This window comes from Planococcus citri, chromosome 1, assembly GCF_950023065.1.
Source record: "Planococcus citri chromosome 1, ihPlaCitr1.1, whole genome shotgun sequence".
Taxonomy (NCBI): Eukaryota; Metazoa; Arthropoda; class Insecta; order Hemiptera; family Pseudococcidae; genus Planococcus; species Planococcus citri.
The window spans coordinates 20,422,515-20,443,316 of NC_088677.1; the positions used below are offsets into that span (position 1 = coordinate 20,422,515).

The 20,802-nt window shown below is 39.7% G+C and overlaps 1 protein-coding gene across 1 annotated transcript; it reads left to right on the forward strand.

Annotated features, from left to right (window-relative positions):
• The first annotated feature begins 468 nt into the window (after positions 1 to 468).
• LOC135849780 (furin-like protease 1) lies at positions 469 to 20,419 on the forward strand. Its single transcript, XM_065370358.1, has 12 exons — positions 469 to 1,194; positions 9,151 to 9,249; positions 9,340 to 9,540; positions 12,844 to 12,972; positions 13,078 to 13,243; positions 13,390 to 13,562; positions 13,645 to 13,854; positions 13,942 to 14,149; positions 14,247 to 14,367; positions 18,816 to 18,900; positions 19,040 to 19,250; positions 19,329 to 20,419. The coding sequence occupies exons 1-12, from the start codon at positions 826 to 828 to the stop codon at positions 19,592 to 19,594; spliced, it is 2,238 nt and encodes a 745-aa protein (XP_065226430.1). The 5' UTR covers positions 469 to 825; the 3' UTR covers positions 19,595 to 20,419.
• Positions 20,420 to 20,802: the final 383 nt, after the last annotated feature.

Genomic DNA, 20,802 nt, shown 5'->3' on the forward strand with positions numbered 1-20,802 from the left:
CGATTCGAATTCGAGTAAGCATTAGGCTACATACACATAGGCTATACAGCCGGCTATGGTCACATAGCCTAAATTGTGGATCTACGTATTATTACATTTATACACAGTCAGTCATGGTACTCTCGGACTTCGGACTCGCACACGTAGCCTAGCGCATCGCATCGCATCCTATCTCGTAACATATTATAACAAACATACGGAGATCAAGGTAAATGATTCGTCAGAATATGAATACGAGAGAGGGGTCAGTCGTGGCAGCATCTCGCGACTTCGCGGTCGTGGTCGCGGGTTTCCCTTCGGCGATACATCAATGGGGTCGGGGGGTGGGTGGCGGTGGCGGCGGTGGAATCTTTCCTCTCGCGTTAGTAATTTAGTACCTACTGCAGTATGTGTATTATTATTTCTCTCTCGCCTGCCACCGCCTCTTACACATCTTCTCCGAACTCGGATCTCACAATCATCTCTCACACAGCACAGTCTCTCGTCTGGTAAACATGTGTGCACTGTGCGGAGATGTGCAAGTGTGGACGCGGTTCGGGTTTTGGCTCTGGCTCCGGCTTCGGCTGTGATTGCGTTGCGATTGCCAGTGCGACTCGGCTGGTTCGGTTCTTCTAACCTAACTATGTAGTTTTTACTCTTTAGTAGTCGCCAGTCGCCATCTAATACGCTGTTGATTCGAGCGTACGTATGTAGTACTACGTACATGTATTCGTATAGATCTATAGTGCCGCGACGACCGTCGACGTCGTCGTCGGCATCGGCGTGAAAATTTTTTCCTCTCTTTTGGTCAAAGTGTTTCTGAATTTTCGTTCAGATCGCGTCGTCATGTCAATTCTAACGTCCAGATTCGTACTACCCATTTATTTATTGGCTGTATTTTATTACTTCGTTAAGTTTTTCTTCATTTTTACCGTGGTTGTGTTTACTTTTTTTGTAATATGTTCGTCGGCGTCGGTGTCGGCGTCCGCCGTCAAAGTACAAAACTCCTCGAGCAAATTTGCGTCTCGATTGAAGCACGAAGAACTGATGAAAGGAGAGCCGATGGTGGTGGTGGCGGTGGATACTGCGAGCAATCCTGCGCCATCGACATCGCCGCAGCATCACTATACTAATACGTGGGTATCGGAGATTCAAGGCGAATCGTACCATGTTCACAAGATTTTGGAAAGACAAGGTTACATTATTTTGGACGAGGTGAGTGCGAGTTTTACTTGCTATATGTAGGTACCTCTCTACCTGTACATATACTACGTAGTATGTATGATACGTATCAGATCTAGTGATCACTGATCTGTTGGCTTGTCTACAAGTTTTCGGTACGAATACCTACTATTACTCGTACTCTTTGATTACAAGTTATGATATGATATCAATAATCAAAACTCGTAGGTGCTAGGTACTATATATCTACGAGTATATGTAGGCCAATTAATGTGCCTATGCCTGAATGCCTACCTATTAGTATTGGCTAAAGCTATGAGCTATGTAATGGTAGTTAACTACAACTAACTAGGTATGTACAAGGATCAAGAATTAGCAACCCATTCATCTGGATTCACTTGTCGTGGTAGGCCATTCCATGGTCCATGCCTGATGCCTGATGCCATCCTCGTCCTCGCGTCTGATGAGTAATAAATTTACAGCTAGGTACTGGGCCCCGTACCATGTCCTGCTCATGTTTTCCTCAACAATTCAAACAACCATTTCTAAACTTCTACCTGTACCTACAGCAGGTATACAAGTACCTATTCACATATTTACCTACCGTAGCCTACCTGGCTACCTCGTGTTTCTCTTTTTAGCCAAATTTTTGTAAAAAATGATGGCTATTGCGGTAGGCCCAACTTTGGATAAAAAGGTCGGGGGTCAAAAATTTTGATAGTTCTCGACGTTTTGAGCTCAGACTAGACGATTCCCGGTGTGTCAGTTTTTATATATATATTTATATGTTTATAATATGTTTATATAGAAGTTTCACCGAAACTTGAATTTTTTACTTTTTTAATCAAGAGACGTTCTAATGAATGAAATGAGATAAAACTTGGAGAATAGGGTTCTTTTGGGAGCTAGAGTTGACCCCTGCAGTGGGGAGGGTCAAAGTTAAAAATTACAGAAAGGTCATTTTTTTGAAGGGGCATAATATGGCCCCAAATGAACGAAAAAGGTCCAAAATCATACCATAGGTCAGTACCTCCATTATTATCAACATATCCAAATTTCAGCTCACTAGGTCATCCCCATCCCATTTTAAGTGAGAAAAACCACATTTTACCCCTATTTTTGACCCCCTCACCCCTAAAATTGACCTTAGGAGTCCAAATTTTCAGCATACAATGAGAGGGTGCCACTTGAGTGCTTTTTGCAGGTTTCAACCTTCCAACCCCATTTGACCTCTCTCCAGGGTCAAAAAAGTGGATTTTTGCGTGTTTTTTGACGTTTAACCAAGCCTACAGCCCCTCCAAACTGACCTAGAGGGTCCAAATTTTCACAGTACATTGGGAGGATGTACCCGAAGTGCCTTTTGCAGGTTTAAACCTTCCAACCCCATTTGACCCCTCTCCAGGGTCAAAAAAGTGGATTTTTTCATCCATTTCACGTGTTTTTTTTGAAAATTTCAACATTTAGCCAAGCCTACAGCCCCTCCAAATTGACCTAGAGGGTCCAAATTTTTACAGTACAATGGGAGGATGTACCCGAAGTGCCTTTTGTATGTTTCAACCGTCCAACCCCATTTTTACAGAAAGGTCATTTTTTTGGAGGGGCATAATATGACCCCAAATGAATGAAAAGGGTCCAAATTCATACCATTGGTCAGTACCCCTATTGTGATCAACATATCCAACTTTCAGCTTCCTAGGTCATCCCCACTCCATTTTAGTTGGGAAAAACCACATTTGACCCCAGTTTTTGACCCCCTCACCCCTAAAATTGAGCTAGGGGGTCCAAATTCTCAGCATACAATAAGGGGGTGCCCCTTGAATGCTTTTTGCAGGATTCAACCTTCCAACCCCATTTGACCCCTCTCTAGGGTCAAAAAAGTGGATTTTTGTGTGTTTTTTGACATTTAGCCAGACCTACAGCCCCTCCAAATTGACCTAGAGGGTCCTAATTTTCACAGTACATTGGGAGGGTGTACCCGAAGTGCCTTTTGCCAGTTTCAACCTTCCACCCCCATTTGACCTGTTTCAGGGTCAAGACAGGTTTGTTACCACATTTTTTGAAGGAGGAAGAAGAGAGTTGGGCGAAGCCCGAGGGGGGTGCAGGGGGGACAGAGTCCCCCCGCGAATATAGGAGGGAAACAGCGGAAGGAGAGAGTTGGGCAAAGCCCAAGGGAGGTGCAGGGGGGACTCTCCCCCCGCTAACATAAGAAAGAAAATCGTGGAAGGAGTGATTTGGACGAAGCCCACGGGGGTTGTAGGGGGGACTACGTCCCCCTAAACGAAGGCGAAGCACAGGAGCGAAGCGAAGGTGCGAGTAGCTCAAGAGAAGTGCAGAACACGAAAAAAAGTTACCAGCAGGAGGTAATTGGGCGAAGCCCAAGGGGGTGCAGGGAGGACAGAGTCCCCCCCAAACATAAGAAAGAAATCGTGGAAGGAGTGATTTGAGCGAAGCCCATGGGGGTTGTAGGAGGGACAACGTCCCCCCTAAACGCAGGCGAAGCACAGGAGCGAAGCGAAAGTGCGAGTAGCTCAAGAGAAGCGCAGAACACGAAAAAAAGATATCAACAGGAGGTAATTGGGCGAAGCCCAAGGGGGGTGTACCCCAACACAGGCGAAGCACAGGAGCGAAGCGAGGGTGCGAGTAGTTCAAGCGAAGCGCAGAACACAAAAAAAGACATCAGCAGGAGGTAATTGGGCGAAACCCAAGGGGGGGTGCAGGGGGGGACAAAGCCCCCTCAAACATAGGCGAAGCACAGGAGCGAAGCGAGGGTGCGAGTAGTTCAAGAGCCCTCAATGTTTCTCACACAAAAATTTGGCTCTTACGTAGCGGCAGACTGCTACGACTTTTTTTTCTTTTTTTGTAGGTACTTTTGTTTCATGTTTGTTTGTTTGTTTGTTTGTTTGTTTTTTTAAAACCGTTCTCTTCATTTTATCTCTGTATACAAATCAAACGGTACCTCTTTAATATTTGTATAGTGTTCATTTGTTCGAGTATAGAGCAATGCGCGAGTGTGAGTGAAGCACTGCACCAACCACCGGTCACTGACTAGTGACTATGGACCCTGTATCTGCTAATCTTTAAAATCTAACCACAAACAACATAAAAACAATGCAAGGTGCAACGAGCAACGATTTCTTTTTCTATTATGCTCCCCCCCACCATCTTTCTTGCTTATAGCTAGATCATACGGGTAGATTTTGATAAGCAACTTTTTAAGGAAAAGGATCCACTACGACGATATTCTCTCCTTCAATAACGAAAACCAACATATTATAGTCAGGCATCTGACAATCCCTCCCCCCCCCCATTCCTTGGGACCACTTTTTACTCAAAAGGGACATCCAAGAACTTTCAAAAAAAAAGTTGGCCCTACTAAAAAAATTCAGCCATTTTAATTTCAACAGGTACCTAACAAGGGAACTACCTGAACCGGCAAAAACGAAAATGAACGAATCAAAGCTAGATCGAAAGGGGACTATCTCAGGACCCCAAATCCAAAATTTTAAGTGCTGAAGTTAATTTCTCGATTTTTGGTGAATTTTTGAAAATTGAAAAATCCAAAAAATTATCAATTAAACCAAAAATAGAAAATATTGATGAAAATTGAAATTTTCTCGGGAAGTAGTTCAGATGGCGTCTCTAACTCATTTACAACTATCGAAATTCGCAAAACCTCAATTCCAGTCATTCTGGAGCCTCCAGCGATTTTTTATCATTTCTCCAGAAACTTGAAATAGCTCTGGAAGGGCTAAAAATCAACTGCAGCACAAATCACTTTATTTGGGGCCTATGTGGGTTGCCTTTAACCAATTTTTGGGGTTTTCGCGAAAATCGGCATCTGCCAGTTCACAAAGAAAGTACCTATATATGTGCCTGCTTGGTACTGCACATGTGCAAGTCAATGGGCAAAATACACATCTGAACCGGCAGACGCCGATTTTCGCGACAACCCCAAAAAACGGTTGAAGGCAACCCACATAGGCCCCAAATAAAGTGATTTGTGCTGAAGTTGATTTTTAGCCCTTCCAGAGCTATTTCAAGCTTCTGGAGAAATGATAAAAAATCGCTGGAGGCTCCAGAATGACTGGAATTGAGGTTTTAGCGAATTTCGATAGTTGTAAATGAGTTAGAGACGCCATCTGAACTACTTCCCGAGAAAATTTCAATTTTCATCAATATTTTCTATTTTTGGTTTAATTGATAATTTTTTGGATTTTTCAATTTTCAAAAATTCACCAAAAATCGAGAAATTAACTTCAGCACTTAAAATTTTGGATTTGGGGTCCTGAGGTAGTCCCCTTTCGATCTAGCTTTGATTCGTTCATTTTCGTTTCTGCCGGTTCAGGTAGTTCCCTTGTAAGTCGAAATCACAAATTTTGTTTTCCAACATAGAACTCCCACAACATTTTTTGAACTGTATAAAAAGCATGCAAAAATTTTATCACTAGTCAAAATTTCAAGGTGATAAAGTGCATTTTTTGATTTTTGGTGAATTTTTGAAAATCAAATTAAGGGCAAAAAAGAGAAAAAAAATAAAAATTTTATCAAATTGATCTAGAACGCTGAAATTTGGCATATATGTGTAGGTACCGTATTTTCGATCTGCTAAATCGATTGAAAACAGTTTCAACCCGTTTTGAGCAGTTTTGAAGCCTTCAGCAGATTTTTGAAACTTGAAATTTCCACAAAATCTCATCAAATGAAGTTGGAAATCTGAAATTCACGCTGCACGTTCCAACTTAAACACGCTAATATGTCGGCTGATGACAAGTTTAAGTCATTTGGGAGTCTCCAGCGACTTTTTGAAAATGCTTGCAGTCTTCAGTATAGATGTTTGAAACCTGAAATTACCACAAAATTTTATCAAATGCAGTCGGAAATCTGAAATTCATTCTGTAAACTAAGTTTATAATACGCTGTTAAGTCGACTGCAGGTAGATTTCAAGTCATTTTGGAGTCTCCAGCGACTGTTTGGAAATTACTGGAGTCTTCGGCAGATTTTTCAATGATTGAAATTTTTATAAAATTTTACCAAACAGAGCTGGAGATCCAGAATTCACTCTGCACAGTATACCCACGTGTAAAAGTTGGTTCGAACGGATTTTGTGGCATATTCTGACAATCTGAAATTTCTACAATGCTGCTGGAGGCTTCAAAACAGATTGAAACTATTTTTCAAAAATAGCTTGTAAACTGCATTTTCGTCTTTCTACCTCAAACAGAGGCTGAAGGGTAACTTGACAACTTTTTAAAGAAGTATGAAATCAATAGACAAAAATACATTTCAGACTGGAATATATCCGACTTTTAAAAAAATAACGGGTAGGTCCAAAAAGTAGCTGGAAGCTTAAAAACGACTTGAAACCACTTCAGTCAACTTCATGGCTGAATAACTCCATTTGATGTCATTTTAAGGTAATTTAAAGTTTCAAAAATCGAAGAGTTCCAAGAATTTTTTAAAAATCACTGCAGGCTCCAAAACGACTTCAACCCCCCTCCTCACCCCTTCAGTCGACTTGAAAGCGTGTTGAAATTGCAGAGTAGAGTAGGCAAGTTTTGGATTTCCAACTCTGGTAAAATTTTATGGAAATTTCGAGCATTGAAGGAGGCTCCAGGAATTTTCAAAAATCGCTGGAGGCTCCAGAACGACTCGAAACCACCTGAAGTCGGCTTCATGGCGTTTTGAAATTAGTTTCTGGAGTGAATTACGGCTAAATAACTACCATTTTGATGCCATTTTGTAGAAATTTCAAGTTTCAAAAATCTGCTGGAGGCTCTAAGAATTTTCAAAAAGATGACAGACACTACAGGCTCCAAAATGACTTGAACCCACCTGCAGTCGACTAGATGGCGTGTTGAATTGAGAATGTTGGATAAATTTTGGATTTTTAACTCTGTTTTGTAAAATTTTATGGAAATTTCAAGCATTGAAAAATCTGCTGGAGGCTCCAGTACTTTCCAAAAAGTCGCTGATAGCGTAGTGAAATTAGTAGATATATGTAGACTGAATTTGGGCTGAATAACTCCATTTGATGCCATTTTGTGGAAATTTCAAGTTTTAAAAATCTGCTGGAAGCTCTAAGAATTTTCAAAAAGTCAGGCTCCAAAATCACATGAACCCGCCTGCAGTCGACTAGAAAGGATCGCAGGGTGTTGAATTGGGAATGTTGAGCAAATTTTGGATTTCCAGCTCTGTTTGTTAAAATTTTATGAACATTTCAAGCTTTGAAAATCTGCTAGAGGCTCCAGTAATTCCCAAAAAGTCGTTTCTGATGGCTTCAAATAACTTGTATGTAGTAATTCATCTACAGTCAACTTCATGCGTATTGAAATTAGTTTACACAATGAATTTCGGATCTTCAACTGCATTTGATGGAATTTTGTGGAAATTTCAAATTTCAAAAATCTGCTGGAGGCTCCAAGGATTTTCAAAAATTTTCTGGAGGCTTCAAAATGACTCGAACTCACTAGCAGTTGGCTTAATAGCGTGTTTACGTTGGAGTGCAGCGTGAATTTCGGATTTCAAACTTCATTTGAAGAGATTTTGTGGAAATTCCAAGTTTCAAAAATCTGCTGGAGGCTCCAGAGCTACTCTAAACGGTCTGAAACAATTTCCAATCGATTTGGCAGGTCGAAAAGAGGGTATATCCTAAATTTCAGTTTTCTAGATCAATTTAGTAAGATTTTGATTTTTTCCCTCATTTTTGGCTCAAATTTGATTTTCAAAAATTCACCAAAAATCGAAAAATGCACTTGAGCACTTGAAATGTTGACTAATGATAAATATTTGCATACTTTTCGATCCAGTTTTGTCCAGTTTAAGAAATTTCCTGCGAGTGCTATGTTGGTAAGCAAAATCTGTGATTTTGACTGACTTTCCAAACAGAATAGCCGCCATTTTGTTAATAAGGCCAACTTTTTTTTGACAAGTTTGTTTGAAATGTTCCTTAGGTTGTCCCCACAAGAAAAAACTGTCCCAGAGGATCGAAGGGGGAGGGTGCAATTAGTTCGTACATGTCATATGCATGCCGGATTGCCGGACTATATAGTAAACTACAATATACTCTACAATTCTGATGAACTCCTCCAAGTAATTGGTAGTACAGGATGCCCAATAATGTTGGGCATAGCTGACAAGAATTTTCGTGGGTTGGCAGCTGATTGAATGCTGCAAACCAATTAGCAAAATTCTCACCAACTATGCCCAACATTATTGGGCACCCTGTACCTACTATCAATTCAAGGTGTAGGAATAACCTAAAATCAACATTCAGCCAGAGCAATTCCACCTCGTATGTGTGATGTGCAGAGTACACATACAGACTAGTTATATGGATCGCTTGGATGGCGATGGCGATGCAATATATGTCAATACACATGCGAATCAAAAAGCGCAGCGTATTAATTAGCGAGCGTAATTTTTACGACCGCAAATTAGTTTATTTATAACAACATCGACACGGGGATGGGCAAGCCTCCGCACCGCACCTCACCGGGCCCAACTGCCAAAATTTCAACGCCCACGCTCACTGCTCAGCTGCTGGCCCTACTACGTATACAATGTATAACTGTGTACTACTTACGAGTACCTACCGAACTTGCTTTCTTACTTGCATTTATATATTTTGTGGCTGGTCTGGTTGGTTGGCTGTGACATAATTCTATGTACATACATATGATACGATTTACTCTCAATACACTGCAATGGTACCTACTCGTACCTATAGGATAGAAAAAGCAATTGTGGACTCGATGACTGGCATGCGTGAGTTATTGTTAAATTTTATTGTTGCTCGAGCCACAAACCTCAGACTTACTCTTGTCAATTACTCAATTTTTCCGCATCAGGCATTTTCTTCTTTGCTCTTTTGGTTTATTTTTCTTGATAAACAGACATCTACGAGTAGACACCTATACTATAAGTACAGTTACACACATTACCATGGACCATACGCTAATTCGTAAATTGTTGATTTTGTTTGCCCGCAGATCTTTCCCAACACGTATCATCTGCACCATCCTGCTGTGAAGAAAAGATCTATGGCTAAGGAGCAATATTACAGCAGTCAATTGGAAGCGCATCCTCAAGTGAGTACCTCCACTCCACCAACCTACTCATATGTACCTATACTTATGTGAAAAGGAAACTAGTGACGTTTTTTTTTTTTTTTTACTTAGGTACTGTACGTGCAGCAACAAGTGGCCAAAAAACGAATCAAACGAGATGTGATAACGCTGTCCTTTCCATCTAGCAAATCCAGATCGGAGAATAAAACCGACTCTCGTGGATCCAGAGTCCCGGATGCGTTTCTGCATAAACTCTTCGTAGCTAATCCATTTCCCAAGAACGATCCCCAGTGGCGCCAAATGTGGTACCTGGTTTGTAAATAAGTAAATACGTATTACGTAGAAATAGGTAGTCGTATAAAAAAAAGGCTCTTTCACCAATACCAAAATACGAATTTTCGAATAAGTAAAGCTTTTGCGCTCAGCTCGTTCAGGCTTGTTTGTTTTTTTTTCGAACTTGGATTTTCTGAAAAATGATCATTCTATCGTTCAAATTCTTCAACCAAAATACGGATTTAAATTCAGGTGAAAAAGCAATATTTTTTTAATGTGAAGAATTCGATTTTTTTTTGTTTCAAAATTTTAGAATTTGAATGATGGTTTTTTTTTAGAAATTCCAATTTCGAAAAAAAAGTAAACAGGGTCAACGAAATGAGGGCAAAAGTTTTCGAAAATTTCAGTTTCGAGAAGTAAAAAAAACGCACTTTATTTTTAACGTGGGGAGTTTATTTTTTGATTTAAGCATTTTTTAACTAACCACGTTGTATAGTAGAGGAAATTTCAAGGAACAATTTTTCGTTCGAACATTTTTTTTGTTCAACTAATAGGTAAAGAGATGGACAAATTTTCAAATTAGGTGGGGTAGATCCTCAGAAAAGGGGAAGGGGGAAAATGATAATCTGGACTAAACTTCTTTGTATTGATGAATAGAACAATAATCAATCATAAAATTGTTTTCGATAAAAATCAAAAAAATCAACTTGAACAGCTGAGAAATTGGGGAGTAGTAAAAAGGTATTTAGACTCGTGCTCGTACTCATACTCCATATCCCAATGAGGTAATGGTAATACTCGAACTTGACTCTACGTCAGCAGACAAGATTCACGAGTATAGTCTGGTATACCTATACCTTCACAGCTATTATAGCTAAACGAAGTAAAACGACCTACTTGATTATATACAATGTAGGAACAATGTACAGCGTGAGACTGAACGCAGTCAAATGCGTATAGAGTGTCAATCATCATACGTACCGCTGCCCTCTGCCTACATACATCACTTCTGTTATAGCCTACATGTGTATTGGGTAGGTGCTATAGATGCTAGGTGCTAGGAAGTAATGCTTTAGGAAGGCACACTCACATTAGGTGAACACTGCATCGCCGGCCGGCGAGCCGGCTGTACCTATTGAAGCCCCGCAGCATTTCAGGAAGTCGCTTATGAGTTATAATAAGTACAAGAGTAACTCCTAACTATAAATTTAGGTAATACGAGTGCTACGACTGCGAGTACTTAATAAGCAATTCACCGAGACTGTATATGTAGGTACGAGTACAACGTGCTATAATTTTATTTGTAATTTCAACTTGTGTTGTGAACGATGACATCTTTTTCGACTCGACGCAGGATGCAGCTTCCGTCACTTACACGTTATGAGTAAATAGATATGCACCAAAGCATGTTTCAGTTGGGCGTCTTAACTTTTAAAATTATTTCTATAATCACAGAAATAGGCAAAGCCAGATCGAAGAAGCATGCAAAAATTTATCACCAGTCAAAATTTCAAGTCCTGAAGTTCATTTTTCGATTTTTGGTGAATTTTCAAAAATCAAATTCAGGCCAATAATGAGAAAAAAATAAAAATTTTACCAAATTGATCTAGAAAGCTGAAATTTGGGATATACCCTATTTTCGACCAGCCAAGTCGATTGGAAAGGGTTCCACCCCGTGTTGAGCAGTTCTGGAGCCTCCAGCAGATTTTTAAAACTTGAAATTTCCACAAAATATCATCAAATGAAGTTGGAAATCCGAAATTCACGCTACACTGTAACTTGAACATGCTATTCAGTCGACTGCTGGCGATTCAAGTAATTTTGGAGCCTCCAGTAGATTTTTCAAACTTGAAAAATGCAGTTGGAAAGCCGAAATTTATTCTGTAAACTAATTTCAATACGCTATGAAACGACTGCAGTTGGGTTTCAAGTCGTTTTGGAGCCTCCAGTGACGTTTTGGAAATTACTGGAGCCTCCAGTAGATCTTCAATGCTCGAAATTTTCAAAAAATTTTACCACACGAGCTGGAAATCCAAAATTTACTCTACACTCCAATTTCAACACGCTATTAAGTTGATTGCAGGTGCGTTCAAGTCGTTTTGAAGCCTCCAGTAACTTTTTGAAAATTTTTGGCAGCGTTGAAAATCCAAAATTTACTTTACACTGCAATTTCAACACGCTATTAAGTCGACTGTAGGTAGATTCCAAATCGTTTTAGAGCATCCAGCGATTTTTGAGAAATTACTGGAGTCTCCAGCAGATTTTTCAATGATCGAAATTTTCATAAAATTTTACCAAACAGAGCTGGAAATCCCAAAATCCGCTCTTCACTCCAATTTCATCACACTATCAAGTCGACTGCAGATAAATTTCAAGTCATTTTGGAGCCTCCAGCGATTTTTTGGAAATTACTGGAGCCTCCAGCAGATTTTCAATGCTCAAAATTTTCATAAAATTTTACCACACGTGCTGGAAATCCAAAATTTACTCCACAGTACAATTTCAACTCGCTATCAAGTCGACTAGCTGCAGGTGGGTTCAAGTCGTTTTATAGCCTACAGCGACTTTTGGGCAATTACTGGAGCCTCCAGCAGATTTTTTAATGCTCGAAATTTTCATAAAATTTTACCAAACATAGCTGGAAACCCAAAATCCCTCCTCACTTCAATTTCATCACGCTATCAAGTCAACTGCAGGTAGATTTCAAGTCATTTTTGAGCCGCCACGCCTCCACCGACATTTTGGAAATCACTGGAACCTCCAGCAAATTCTGAAACTTGAAATTTCTACAAAATTTCATCAAATGCAGATACCTCGACTTTGAAAAAAATGACTTCAAGTTTCAAAAATCTGCTGGAGGCTCCAGTAATTTTCAAAAAGTCGCTGGAGGCTCCAAAACGACTAGAAATCCACCTGCATTTGACTTGATAGCTTGTTTAAATTGAAGTTCAAAGTTAATTTCGGCTTTCCAAGCGCATTTGTTGAAATTTGATGGGAATTTCTGGTTTCAAAAATCTACTGCAGGCTCCAAGAATTTTCAAAAAGTCGCTAATGAGAAGCTGTTTGGTCAACAGTCGCAGTTGCGATCACGAGATTTCAAATTTAGATAGGTACCTACTCCATTAAAATGTTGGTTTGCGGTTTTGGTGCCGGGCCATGATTTTTCGAGGGGGGAAGAGGGAGGGGAGAGAGTCTAAAATACAAGAAATAATATATTATAATGTAGGTATTACGCACCTATACCTATAGAAAATAAGCGCCAAGTGCCGAATACGAGTTCATAATACCCATGCAAATGATGACGACTACGTAGGTTAATTTTGATTTTGGTTTTGATTTCAGAATCGAGGCAGCGACAGAGATCTAAACGTTTACGGAGCTTGGGAAAGCGGATACTCGGGCTTGGGTATTGTAGTCTCGATAATCGACGACGGCTTAGAGAAAGATCATCCGGATTTGGTGGCAAATTACGTACGTGATCGCCTTCACTTAGCTTTAGCCTTAGCCTTATTCATCAATAAGTGTTTGTTGTACAAGTACAATGTACGATACCTAACGTATCATTGTTGGTTGCAGGATCCACAAGCGAGCTACGACATCAACAGTAACGATGACGATCCTTCTCCTCGATATGATTACTCCAACACTAACAAACATGGCACCAGATGCGCCGGCGAGGTGGCTGCTGTAGCCAATAATCACAGATGCGGCGTCGGAGTAGCCTTTCGAGCCAGTATAGGAGGTGAGTAGCCAACTAGCCAAGCTATGTACCTGTCAAGTTCACGTGTCATGACGCCATTGTCATCTGCAGACTGAATTGCTGATACATAGTCGTTAGCCCAATTAGTACCTACACTTATAGATACTTAATTATGTACTTTTGTACAGGTATCAGAATGCTGGACGGTGATGTCAGCGACGCGATAGAAGCACGAGCGTTGAGTTTCAATAATCAACATATCGATATATACAGCGGATCCTGGGGCCCCGACGATGACGGCATGACTGTCGATGGACCTGGACCATTGACCGTTCGAGCGTTCACTGAAGGTGTCTCAAAGGTAAGCCTCAGCTGCAGCCTGTGCCGATGGTACCTACATAACATATCTTAGGTATTAGTTTTTATCATAGGCTATGTTTTAGGGTCGTGGTGGCAAAGGTTCCATATTTATTTGGGCGTCTGGTAACGGGGGCCGAGAGTTCGATAATTGTAATTGCGATGGATACACCAACTCGATTTTCACGTTATCTGTAAGCAGCGCGACCGAATCTGATAAAGTTCCATGGTACTCGGAGAGCTGCGCCGCCACATTGGCTACCACGTACAGTGGTGGATCCACTTGGGAAGCTCAGGTACCTACCTATCCACCTAAGAGTATACAATATATAGAATACTATGTACCCATTGCAGTACCCACCTAATTTCTATTTGCTTCATAGATTAGTACAATAGATCTGCACTACGAGTGCACCAGCAACCACAGCGGTACATCGGCATCCGCTCCACTGGCTGCAGGAATCGTTGCCTTGACCTTAGAGGCGAATACCGAGCTGACTTGGCGAGATGTGCAACATATCGTAGTCGCGACAGCCAGACCCAAACCTTTGAAATCCGCAGATTGGAAGACTAATGGCGCTGGCCGAAAAGGTCAGTACACAACTACACATTAGCGACATTACACAATACCCCAAATCATTACCTACAGAATACCTATCTTAGCGTGTTTTGGTTTATCATTTTGCAGTCAGTCATTCTTTTGGATTCGGACTGATGGATGCTGGCGCTATGGTACAATTGGCACGTAAATGGAAAAATGTCGGACCTCAGCTGAAATACGAAACGTACCCCTCTGTCGAGATTTCCAAGTACGTACCTATGTCCACCACATATCGCATATGTGTATGTGTAAACTACCTAAATATTACCTTCATACAAACCCATATATACAGGATGAGCAGAAATATCAAGCCCCCACCCAAATTGTTTTCTGCTAAATGTGTTGGTTGGTCACAGTGAATTATAATAATGATACATATGTAGCATATGATTGGTTTTTGAAAGAAGGTGATGACGTTTCCACCAATCATATGTCTATCTCACGTTGCCAACCTATATTTTTAACATATTTTCTTTGGGGTATTCGGTATTTCAGTGCATCCTGTAAACTACAAGTAGGTACCTACCTACATACTAGAGTCCTGCGTTGTGTAGTTAAAAGTTAGCTTAGTTAGTAGCAGGACTTGGAACCCAAACTTTCCTGGTCTCAGAGAATCTGGTACCTACTTCGTTACTAGTGTTCAACATTTTTGGGTAAGGGTGTGGGACGTGGGTACTAGGATTCCATCAATAATTTTTAATTTTCTTTATGTTTTTTCATTTTGGATAAAATAATGGTGGAATACCTGTAGGAGGCTGTAGGTATCAATATAGTACCCAATCTCACCTGTGGTTGTTCCAAAATCAAGGTCCTTGTTTGAAACGTTCAAACAATCCGGTCTGGCCATTCTGATTCTGTTGAGATTTTTTTGTCGTCTTTGTGGGTCAGTCTGGTTCAGTCCTAAGAGTGAGGTCCTGACCAGAAAGTTTTAAACTGGTCATGGCCCATGGGACAGCTCAAGTCCAAAAAACCGTCTTCATTTTTCAGAAAGAAAAAAACTTCTAACACATTACCTAGATGAGTTGAAATTGAAAAATGGGATTTTTGATTTCGGAATATTGAAACTTCAAAAGAAATTGAATCATTATGGAAATTTTATCAGTCTGGATTTTTGGTTTGGTCCTACAATTTACAAGCCTGCCCAACCTATTGAGCATTTGCATTCAAAATAGTTTTATTGGGTATGGGTTCGGGTATTTTTAGTTTTCTTCACCCATACAACAATAACCATGCTAATTTCAATATAATATACATAGTAAAAGCTAGTTATAACACTCTTCAAGGGACCAGAAAAAAGAACGTTAAAAGCAGAAACATGTTATAAGCAAAAGTCTTGTTTAATGCTGATGAAGTGATGAGCATAAATCTTTGACTACGAGGGGCGTCTCAAAAGTAAGTTTCCCTATTTTTTTTCTCCGGAACTACTGGACCAAACTGGATGAAATTTTGGGGATATTTAATTTTTGAGTTGCTGGTAACACTGTAATTTTTTCAAGTCTCTATGTTGAAATGATCGCGTGCAGTAGCTTCTCAAACATAGAGTGATGATTTTAAGCGTCCTTGTCTCTAAATACCTTACATGAAACGATTATTCAACGTCTATTGGAAAAAATTTGGTTCAAATTCACGAAGAAATGTGTCGAGTGCATGAACCAAACGTCACGAGTGTCCAAACGATGCGTTGACGGTGGAAATATTCCTCGGAGCGCTCACTTATGCTTTGAATGTTGTCAAATGACGTCAGACTGTCGTTGAGGCGATCTTTTCCCGTCAAATTGTGAATTTTCTGAGCGTAAGTTCATTTTGGCAAATTCTTCCGAAGATTTCCTCCACCAACGCACCATTTACACACTCACAACGTTTGGTCTATGCACTCGACACATTTCTTCGTGAATTTGAACCAAATTTTTTCCAATAGACGTTGAATAATCGTTTCATGTAAGGTATTTAGAGACAAGGACACTTAAAATCATCGCTCTATGTTTGAGAAGCTACTGCACGCGATCACTTCAACATAGAGACTTGAAAAAATTACAGTGTTACCAGCAACTCAAAAATTAAATATCCCCAAAATTTCATCCAGTTTGGTCCAGTAGTTCCGGAGAAAAAAAATAGCGAAACTTACTTTTGAGACGCCCCTCGTATATATACATGGACTGCTATCTTCATTGTTGCCGATGAAGCCGAAGTAATAGAGGTACTAGATCGGGAGCATCGGGAATTTTCATGCGCGCGCAGGAATCCGAACCACCCTCGCACCTTCCAATCACGGTGAACCAAGGAGCGACGAACACCCTCCTACGTTCCAACGACCGCTACGCTCGTTGCAACGAAATCTCGCGCATGCTCAGAGCCCATGTCCCGATCTAGTACCTCTATTGCTTTGGCTTCACGATTCCTGTTCAACAACAATAGAAGATAGCAGTCCATGTATATATAGTCAAAGGCATAAATACTGCAAATTCTTGTTTTAAAGCAAAAACAGTGTAGGTAGTAAAATAAGTGGAAACGTGAATTTTGTTTTGAATTTGAATAACAAAACTGTATTCTGTGGTCAAAATTTTCAGAAAGCCTTCCACCTAATTACCAAGAAAATCTTGGTGGGCCACGATGTAAGTATTTGGGCCAATGAGGTAAAAACTGGGTCACTCATAAAATTTCTGAATGAATTTTTATGCTCAGTGTCCAGTGTCCTGCATTTTAAAAAATGGGAGAAAAAAATGTGGCTGATTAATTATTGAGGAGTCCAAAATCAGGGCTGCTAAAATGGGATATCTCAGTGGACTGCTAAATTTTCTGTGTGCTTGGGCCACTTGGGCCCAGCCTTGCTTTTTTGTTCCAAATGTTCCAAAAAGTAATCAGTTGCTTACCATAATTTTGAAAAATTTTACTTTTCAGTTTTCTTCTCAAGATTATGATGAAAAATCTAGAACACTACTATTTTGTAAAAACTTTGGATAGGTACTTACCTGCCTTTTTTGTAAGAATTGTAATCCAGCTTCTATTAAAGTTTGATAAAGTTATCAAAAAATAATTTTACTTGTTTGTATGAACTAAAACATCTAAAACTGTAGAAAATCAAAAAAACAGATTTTTTGGCAGAATTTTGCCATAAGTTTTTTTTTACTTTTTTAAAAATCAGATCTGCAAAAGTTGCAAAAACAACTGTTGTTGCGGCCAAAATTTTCAGAAAGTGAGAATTTTTACATGTAAGTAAGCTTTTTTGTCCCAAAGGCCAAAAAATTGGTCTTTTGTTGTGAAATTATTAAAGAAATGTGATTTTTCTTGTGTTTTAGAGCGTTAAATAATAGTATATTACGTGACAGGAGCGGAAAGTATGCGATTAACGAGTGCGAAGTTTAAGGAGCGAGGCGAAGCCGAGTGACTTAAATCGCACAAGTTAATCGCGTTACTGTCCAATCCTGTCGCGTATACTATTTTAATTTCATATGAGAGGAAAATAAATGCTGAAATTTTAAAAAATTGTTAATTTCGAATTTGTAAACATATGCGGAAAACAGTTGCTTTCCTCCCTAGGGAGGAAAGTAACTACTTTCCGCACTTGTTTTGATAGATGCGTTAAAGACGTATTTTCCAACCACAAAACTGTCTAGGAAACTACTCATTTTCCGATCATATGAAATTAAAATGTGATTCATAATCGCTCATGAGCGTTATATCGCAATTAATTTTACACTGGTTTAAATGAGGTTGTCTAGGGACTAGAGGAAATCAGTGTTATAACTGAAAGCGTTATAATGAGCTTTTACTGTAAATAGTGTAAATGTTGATCCTTCGGCCATCCACGTGCCCACGTGGTGATGTGCATTTTGACCCTGTGATTGTCAACCAATGTTGATCAGCATTCATGTTGACAATTGGCTCAACACCAACATGGTCAAAATTAACATCAACATGTGAGATCCAAAAAATGTGACAGATGAGCATGGATTGACATTGGCATCAAAATTCACATCAATCTCCTGCTATGTAAAGTTATAAAATTTTAGTTTCAAATTTAGAAATGTTTTCCAAAAACGATTTGCTCAAAGGTGGTCATTGCTTGTGCTGAAAGTAACACCAAGGCCACCTCTAAAAGAGGTACAGAAGAAAAGTCTGTACAAATTAAAAGTTGAACATAAATCCTTTATAGTGAAAAAGGTGCGATACTTATCTTAAAAGTACCTACTGAACTACCTTACTACCTGCCTAATACATTTTCAATTTTCATGTCAACAACATGTTAATGTTGATGTGAAATTCGACATCAACAAATTACATCCGCAATATCAACGTAATTTTTCTAAATTTGAGAAATCTTTGAAAATTTGGTCGAGGTTGGTGTTAATACGAGTAGGTAATGTTTGTGGACAATCAACTTTCACATTCACATAGCGTTGACAACTCCAAACTATGGAAAATGAATAATTTCACCAATGCCATAAAAAATTTGTTTTCCTCTTTAAACAAGATCATACTTTTAAATGTTTACTGAACTTTCAAACACTAAAACAGAAATTTCAATTCTGAAAAATTGGTTGACATAGTTGTAGATGTAAATTTCGAGCTTTAATTTTTTTGTTGAGGTATCAGAAATAGGTAATAAGAAAATTTTGAAAATTTTTATTAACCTGGCTATTGTTTGTATGTTTGCAGCAGGATGATTCCTCCGGAAGATAGTAAAATTTTCAAGACATTTGTCACCCAAGCTAACAAGATAAACAGTCTGGAGCATGTTCAGGTAGGTGCATACCTCCACTTTCGTCTCTATACCTACTTATTTGCACTCGTACTGGTGCTAATGCATACCATTAGGCCCACTCTAACCATAACCATACCTACAAATACATAATTGCCGATCTGCGTCGCATATTAAACAGGTACGAATATCGCTGGAGACGAAACGCAGAGGCGACCTAAGGATAGCTCTGATCTCTCCTAACGCTACTCGATCCATTTTGTTGACCAAACGAGAACGCGACCATTCTTCCGAAGGATTCCCCGATTGGACTCTGATGACGGTGCATTGCTGGGGCGAATCTCCGCACGGAATATGGAAACTGGAGATTGGCAACGACGGTCGATCTTATGGTAATTACTAATTACTTAATATCCGTTTGCAATAAATTAGGTAGGTACCTATTTTATATTTTTGAAATTTGTTCGCAGCCAAACTAGAACGTTGGACCCTCATTCTGTACGGTACCGAAGAGAACCCCATTGTCAAGAATAAATACGTCGTGACGAAATCCGAAAAAAACACCACGATGGCGGCCAAACACGTCGACGGCGTAGAAAACACTAACGAAATCGCTAAAATGCCCCTAAACTTGGAACGACTTTCGATAAATGACACTAAATCGAATAGCGTCAGTCGGAAAGCATCCACCTATTGGATAGCATTTCTCGTGTCGTATATTTTCATCGTGTCGTGAAATCTCTAACCTCATTGGACTTGGATCGAGTTCGCATTTGGGTCACGATGCGATGGCCGTAGCATTCGTGTATTTTTCATCATTTTTACTTTTACCCCTTCAGTGCGGCGTGGCGTGGCTCTTGAAATTAACGGCAATTTACCCCGAATGAAAGTCATACGTAGCGAAACAGAAAGATTGAGTGACGGTCAGACGGAGGCCGAAACGAAATGACGCTGGCAGTAAAGTGATATCAGGCCAAAGGCCGGCTCGGCGTTCGGTATGGTGACAATCAACGCCAAAAAAACAGCTATTCATACTACAACAGTTAAATTCAACATAAATAGCTTTAAAGTCTAGATAATGTAGATAAGGCATGTAGAGGTACAGAGGTGTACCTACTCCTGGGTAAATGTAGAAAAAGAAAAATAGAACGTAGCGTAGTTAGTTCATAATACCTATGCGAATGTGTACCTCCACCTACCTACCAACCTACCAGTGTCACAGAGTAGGCAGTGCCAATGAACCTGGGTAATCAGGTTGGTAGGACCATAAGCAGCAGATGGTACAGAACGGTTGCCGATGGACGATGGGTCAGGTGGCTGGCCATTGGTCAGTGACCTCGGACTAGTACATGGCTACACAATACTAGTGTTTTGTACGGCGTCAAGTGCGAATCTGCGCCATCAGATCATTCCCTCGCAGTAGCGAGTAATACTGTATGCGCTATGCGATGTGCGGTGATTGCAGTCAATAGTGAAATTTAATTTCCAAATAACAAACAAAAAAATCACCAAATTTTTAACGTTCCATATTTCGTTCAAATATACTTTTTATTTGTGTCAACGGCGCTTGTTTTATGTTTTTTTTTTTTAGCCAAAAGTTTCTAAAAAAAAAATATGGCGATTGGGGTACGTCCAAGTTCAGAAAAAAGGTTTGGGAGGAGGGGGGTTGAGAATTTTGATATTTTTTGACGGTTTGAGATCAAACTAGACGATTCCTTGTGTGTAAGATTTTATTGAAGGAGGCGAACAAAAAACGTTATTATGACATGGTTACCTGTCTGGTGATTTGAAGGAGCCACATGCTTCGCAAAACTCGAAATTTACTGATTTTGACAAAAAATTATCTAGAATTAGGAACTGTTTGAATCATTCAAATGTTGCCCATAACCCATAGTACTCAAGTGGACGAGCAAAAAATGTTTTAATGACAAATTGCCTATCTTC